Source organism: Triticum dicoccoides, chromosome 7B (assembly GCF_002162155.2).
Source record: "Triticum dicoccoides isolate Atlit2015 ecotype Zavitan chromosome 7B, WEW_v2.0, whole genome shotgun sequence".
In the NCBI taxonomy this organism is placed as follows: Eukaryota; Viridiplantae; Streptophyta; class Magnoliopsida; order Poales; family Poaceae; genus Triticum; species Triticum dicoccoides.
The window spans coordinates 693,869,120-693,876,158 of NC_041393.1; the positions used below are offsets into that span (position 1 = coordinate 693,869,120).

The window sequence follows — 7,039 nt, forward strand, 5'->3', positions numbered from 1 at the left end:
AATCCGCGATTTCCGCACACCTCGTGTTTGTCATCACCGTGGTATAGTCATCGCTCCCCCGAAAAAAAAAAAGATACAGTCATCGCCGCTGCAGGGCCAAGAGTCACCGTCCCAGATGCAGGGCAATTGTCGCCACCCAACGGGCCGAATCAGATCAGGGCCGTCGCTACCATCTACCAGCAGGCGTAGTGCGCAAAGCAAACGCCATCGCCATCCCATCGTTGTTGCATAGTCGATGGTGATGGCCAGCCCCCTATATAGCTAACCCCAAGCGTTGCCATGAGTCACCCCCTGGTCACTGCCTCGACATCTAATGTGCCGTCACACCAAGAGAAGCTATCGCCGCACACCTACCGAGGCCGCCACCGACAGATCATGCAGTGGGACACCAAATCCGCGTTGAATTGGCCAAGCAACAATCGCTCACCCTGTAGCCAAGGGAAGAGAGACCCCGCCCACCCCAAAAGACAAGGACGCCTGCTGACTTCCCTTTGTGGGCAAGCCCATTGTAGAGCCGCACTGCCTCGCCCACGACCATGGCGCCTCATGTCACGTACATTTCATTTTTGAAAGCCATAAATATTTATTTGAAAAAGCTTGCACTTTTTTTCAAATACATATTTTTCAGTCAAAAAATATTTATTTGAAGAAAATGTGCAAGCTTTGTGAAATGTGTGACCATATGTTCTTTATAGTCATGAGTATTTAAAAATAAATTGTACTCATACTAAATCAATGACAACTAGTATGAAACAGAAGGGGCATCATTGTTTTACTGGTCAGCACAACTTCGCCAATTGGTTCTCATGCTTATGTTTACTAGTAAATATGCACGTGCAACGCACGTATAGTTAAGAAGCTATGATTTGCTCTCTCTCTCTCCTAACCTCTCCCGCTAAGGGGATAAGAGCATCTACGATCAGATTGGGCTCCTACTTCAGTGAACCCAAAAATATGCCACTCCAGAATAATATGCCTGACTCTCCTCCCACCTCGCTCGTGGTTCAGTGAACCCAAAAATTATCGATAACACATCATTCCTGGCATATTTTATCTTTCGATGGAAACAAAAGAGTGTACTATGTTAGTAACAACCAGCTGACTAACAAGATCAGGTTAATCATCTAATCAATTTTAGGAACACCTAAATTCTTACCAACACAGGTAGTTCATGCACGAATTTATTGCTCTCCCCACACACACAAGTTCATTTAAAATAAAACCAGATAACCGAGTCTTCAGATGGTTAATCTTTTCCTAGACGTTCCAGATGCGGCATATTGAGGACATCTTGGCCTATATGTAAATGAAGAAAAAGAAGTTCATATGAAATAGTATGTTAGTAACCTCGAAACACAATTCTCTGATTTGAAACCACAGTCTCCCACACTTAAGTCTTCTTAAAAAGTAATAATTGCTATCAAGCGAAACATCAAAATAGCTAAGAATTATCAAGATAGCTCAGAAATAGAAAATGGATTAATCAGTATTCTCATTTTACTCGAGAAAATATCATTATTTCAATATCCAAAATTAGAAACTGTCAATGGTTTAGTATGATTGACACATTTACTGGGGATGTGATCATGTCATCTGCTCTCTGACGTCCCACAAGATTACTAGAAATAGAGGGATTGTTTGCATATAGATCACTGAATTTCTGCTAGAAAATAATGGCTGAAACTTTACTTTAAAATGCAATGCTCAAATGTAGCAAAAACTCATTTCATTTTTTCCATGAACATGCTGCGTGTATAAATATATTATTAAGAAGAGAATAGTACATCAACCTAATGAAGGCCGACAGGAACAGCGACGCCACAAAGTTTAAACAACCATGAAACAAAAGAAGACACGACCTGAAACTAAACTTTGTTGTCTCTTCAGCAAATTATTTCCATGGATGTGACAAGTGACATGCCAGTTTAAATGAAGTAAATGAACAATGCATTTTCTAGATCTCAATTCTTAAACCCACAACTAATCATAGCTCCAATTTTACCCATTATCCTAAAATGCAACTCTACTTCTCCACAGCTATTACTCCGACCATCACTTCTGTATTCATGCAAAGTCCAAATATGTTGTCAAAGAAAGTAATGCACCAATGGTAGCCAAGTTAGACGAGCGTACTAATTTTGCATTGCCAAATAATCACCTAAACTTTGCCCTAAGACTCCATCCATGCCATGGGGAGTGGGATGATGGCCGGCAAGGCAGTCATAAATGCAATAAATCTTTGAAAAAAATAATCGACGGAGATTCGGGATAAGATGCAGTGGAGCTCAGCTGAAATTTTGTGATGAATTGTTTTTAGAAGAACGGGATATAGCAAAATCAGTGCATGACCGAAGCCAGAGCAATTATTGATCAAAGTATCATCCATTAATAATTGTGTTCATTTTAGATTTTCGGTGCACATGTCAGCATCAAGTATCTAAACATGAGCTTCGCATAGATTTAAAAAATATATGAATATGAATAAATATATTGAATGTCTAATCATGCTAACAATGAAGGATGGTAGAAACTCACCAGCTTCTTGATAGTCCCAGTGTTTATACTTATATAGCAACATGGCTTCTAGGTAGACAATACTCTGTAAGCACCAGATTGTTCTGGCCGGAGACGCTTCACGAATTGCTTCAGAACCAAGGATGCTGACACTCATCGATCCATTTTTGATCTGGCTCACCAGCTGCCACTTGACACAGCAGTTGCAACTTAAGTTATAGGTTAGTAAAAATTAAACTGACGAACAAAAAGTAGCTCCAGCTCCTGCTTGAGAACTCATACCATTTCTATTACAATTTGTAAAAATACCTAACCAACAAATGGTAACTGGCATGCATTGCCAATCACCCGGGAGCACCCTCGACATGACAATGGTAAGTAGCAAAGCGCTGCAATGATCATGTGGTTCCCACCCTCTTCCACTGTCTCCACTCTCCAGCAATCACTGTACTCTTTCTTCCTACAGTTGCATATCTTTTTTCATGTATAAGAAACATAGAGTTTGATGGACAAAATATTTTATGAAACTTATAGCAGTCAAAAGCATCTACAAATGAAAACCCATAAGTTCACTATTTATCTCTTTTACAACATTGCTGGATTTTCAGTTCATGTAATGGAGCAAATGCAAGGAGGAACATATCGATCAGGTTGATGGCAGTATACTTCAAGACCCTCTCCTACTTCATCTTAAGTTTTTCTAATTCCCTCACCAGATTCGGAAATCACAACTCACCTCAGTTTTTGGTTCATATATAAACAAACGTTTAAAATGCACATACATGGCCAAAACCGGGATTCTGAGTAATCTAATTTAACACCGTTCTCATTGAGAAAAATAACATACATGTCAAACCAGAATGTGGAGCACGCTGGCACGAACAGCGCCCGTTTGCCCGACGCCTCCATCGTGGCACACACCACCGCCACGACCTGTTGGTACGTGACGAAGAACCTCTGCGCGGCCGCCTCCACGGCCTGGAAAGCCTGCACCAGCTCCACCTCTCTTTCCATTTCCTCTGCAGGAAGGCAATAGAGTTTGAGATGCATCAGACTTTTAGAAAGTAACTCTGAACTTCATGTATATTTTTCCAGAACTTTTAATTTAAAACTTGATTGCAGGCCAAAAGCTTATATGCACATGCTGAACCATCCAGATAACAAGTTAGGGCTGCATACTTACTGTTTTTTGTACAGAAAATCACCTTAACAAACTTGTCTATCTAGAATTTCATTAAAGTATTGTAATTTTTCATACATAAAACTAAATGGTTAAGTTTTTGCAGTCTAGATATGTCTTAAAAACACAAATGGTTATGATTTAACATTGAACAGAAAACATCAAATGTGTAGTCATGAAAATAACTGAAAATTGTTCTTCCCCCATAACATAGGATTACAAGGTTGAGGAGCATACTGTTGTCATATCAATTTCCAAAACAACACATGAATTGTGATGTTTACTGGTGGAGCCTGTATAGGTGTTATTTCTCGTAGTGATAGCCAAAATGGCCTTACAGTTGCATGAACTAAATGATGCTACCTAAATCGGTATTAATAATAGTGTCAAACCTTTATACATACATAGTTTGGATTTGCATAATCACTTACTTCCATGTAGAAAAGTCAGTCATCTTAAGACATTGTCCAATCACCATTTACTCGTGCAGTTCTTGCAACCAAGACACTGTGGTCTGTGGATCCACGCAAGTAACAAATACAGTACCCACACATAGGAAGGAGACTCAAGCAAGCAGTGGTTACCTGCAGGCGGTGAAGGTGCATGCATCCACCCTGTCGATGTTAGATCTTGCTGTGCAAATCTGGTGCCCTATAAATTGCTCTCGCTCGTTGTGGTTGACATAAGAACTTGTCCATCAAGTTCAGTACGACGGAAAATCAACATGTCGTCAACTTGCCATCAACTTCAGTACACCGCAAAATCAACATGTCATTAGCAAAATCAGTTCATGAAGGAATTATTTCTTAGCTTGATGAAGAGAGAATAGTTTTCATTCGGTTGTTGGTGATGGCGCACCGGGACGCGACTTGGTGAGGCGAGATGCTTCGTTGCTTACCTGTAAGAGGTGGCGACAATTCCTTCATGCGGCTGAGGGCTGTGCCGGCAGCGGTTCCGCAGCTTGTATTGGTGGCGCGTGGAGGGACAAGTAGGATGATCCCAGCGGCGGCAACGGCGGCAAAAGTCGGCCCACAGTCATGGCTCCGACGACGGCTCGCATAAGGATGAGGTGGTGGTTCCAATGGCAGAGGCAGCCTGGGTCGCCTGCTCGGGGAAGTGAGGAGCGCGCCGGTGCGGTGAGGGCGATGTATGGGGAAGCGGGGAGATCCGGCGAGGCGGCGGGGAGATCCAGCGAGGCCGCGAGGGGGCGGGGAGGGAGGCGAGCGGGCGGAGGCGGGGCTGAGCGGGGGCGGCGGCGGGCGGGGCGAGCGGTGGATCGTGCATATTAGCGTTAACGAAGATTCGTTTTTTCATTAACGATGATTTAGACCACTGATGGTACAATTAGACGGCTGAGATTGCGAGTTGGATCTTTCATGCTTTTACAGTGGTAGTAGATAATGGCATGGTGGGTAATTAAAGTATGAAACGCGTTTAGTACGCTGGAGGGATGTAGACCATCAGATTGTAGGTTTCGATGGATATGATGATTTAGTTCTCCGCCCACTCGGCCTTTTATAGTGGTAGTAGATAGTTGTGTCAAAATTTTCACACACAAAAATAGTTGTGTTGGAATGTTTGAATTAAGTTGTTGCGTTGACACGTTAAACCTTGAAATTTTTTGTTGTTGACATATTTTCATGTCAAAGGAATGCGAAGAATCAAAATTTGAAGTTTGCACTTAAAATCTTGAACACTTCTAGGAAACCTTGCTGCCTGTCAGGAGCTCAGTAAATAGCAGCATATCTTTATATGAAGATCGAGTTTCAGTTGTAGCAATGATTTTGCTGCACGATTAGACAGTAAAATGCCAGATACAAAATCCACGTTTGACTTTCCGGCTCACCTTGGTCTCTGAAACTGCGACGTTCCTTGCCGTCAGACCACGGGCGTTTCAGTGCTACAAGCCTACAACCCACAATACAACACGATGGATTCTGAACTTCGAGCTGAATTCAAAACAAAACGTGACAGCTCAGAGATGGAAGGAGCGGTAGCATCTCGGTTTCAGGCGGATTAGCCTGGATCGGATCCGCCAGATCCGTCCGGCCCGGACCTCGGGTTTGAGGCGGCGGCCTCTGGTGGTGAGGGTGGCGTCGTCCGGGAGGTGGGCGGCGCTCGCCGGAGTTGTGGACCACGTCTCCTCGGCCGCGCAGGCGGCGAGTTGGCGGTGGATACGGACGCCACATGGAGGGATCCCCTGCTGCTCTCCTTCGCCAGATTTGAAGACGGCGCCCTCGTGCTGCTGCTTCCTCCTCGTCAATCCGGCCGGATCCGGTGGCGGACTGCGCGGATGTGGGGTTGGGATATCCGGATCGGAGTAATTTCTTGGCCGGCTGCGGCGGCCACGACGCCGTCGGCGCCCCAGGCGTTGTTTCCTTCTTGAAGGCGGCTTCGAGATCAAGCTCCCTCCCCCTCGTCCTCCTCCTGCACCCGGGTGAAAACCCACAACTTTGGTTGGGAGGCGGCAGTGCCCGGCTCCGTCACCTTCTTGAAGGCGCCGCTTTGGGTCCGCGGGGAGGTGGGACAGCTGCAGCGCGTTCTTGGCGTTCCTGATGGCGGCGGTTCTCTTTACTGGTGTCATTTCGCCATGGCCACTACTAGGAAAAGGCCTACTAATGGCGCACTGGTTTTGCCTGTGCGCCATTAGTAGCACGCCACTAGTATTTTTTACTAATGGCGCACCACTGATGCGCCATTAGTATCTGGTATACTAATGGCGCACCAAGCAGTGCGCCATTAGTATGTAACACCATGCGCCATTAGTGTGCCTCCCGGGGGGCCATACATAAGCATGTGCTTTGTCATATTAATGGCACATTCTGTGTTCATGCGCCATTAGTATCCTTTGGCATACTAATGGCGCGCCTGGTGGTGATGCGCCATTAGGGGTGGAAAGTGGTAGCGGATAATCCGAAATATCCGATATTCGTATTCGAGAAAATGCCTATTCGTATCCGAAAGATCCGGATCCGAACCAAAATGGAAATGGAAATTACCCGTATCCGAATTTGCTAAACAAATAAAAAATAAAATATGGTAGGAGATTTTGACACAAATATGGATATGGAAGTGGATATATTCGTATCCGAATAAGATTATGGGAGGTAATTTTCAAAATTCTAGACCCAATATTCCAATTATCCAACATAAAAGCCAAATAAGTAGTCAAATTTTACTCTTTATATGATTAAAATTACAAATTATTATGCATTACAATAGTATTTATTCATAAACCTATTTATCATTGAATTATTGTATGCCACAAGTTGATTATTTCAGGTCACATAGCTATCGACTAGTTTACTTAAGCAATATGTTGATATTATTCGTATCCGTTCTGAA

General features: G+C 43.8%; 1 protein-coding gene across 2 annotated transcripts; it reads right to left on the bottom strand.

Moving 5' to 3' along the window:
* Nucleotides 1-2,786: 2,786 nt before the first annotated feature.
* On the bottom strand, nucleotides 2,787-4,891 carry LOC119340329. Of its 2 annotated transcripts, none has more exons than XR_005164494.1 (3): nucleotides 4,593-4,891; nucleotides 4,279-4,439; nucleotides 2,787-3,533 (listed from the first exon to the last, which is right to left on the bottom strand). XR_005164494.1 is itself a non-coding variant. In XM_037612229.1 (3 exons), exons 1-3 carry the CDS (start codon nucleotides 4,618-4,620, stop codon nucleotides 3,365-3,367), a joined length of 303 nt encoding a protein of 100 aa, XP_037468126.1. In that variant the 5' UTR covers nucleotides 4,621-4,891; the 3' UTR covers nucleotides 2,787-3,364. The 2 variants fall into 2 exon arrangements, 1 of the variants encoding a protein (XP_037468126.1); XM_037612229.1 differs by having other exon boundaries at nucleotides 4,279-4,384.
* Between the last annotated feature and the right edge of the window lie 2,148 nt (nucleotides 4,892-7,039).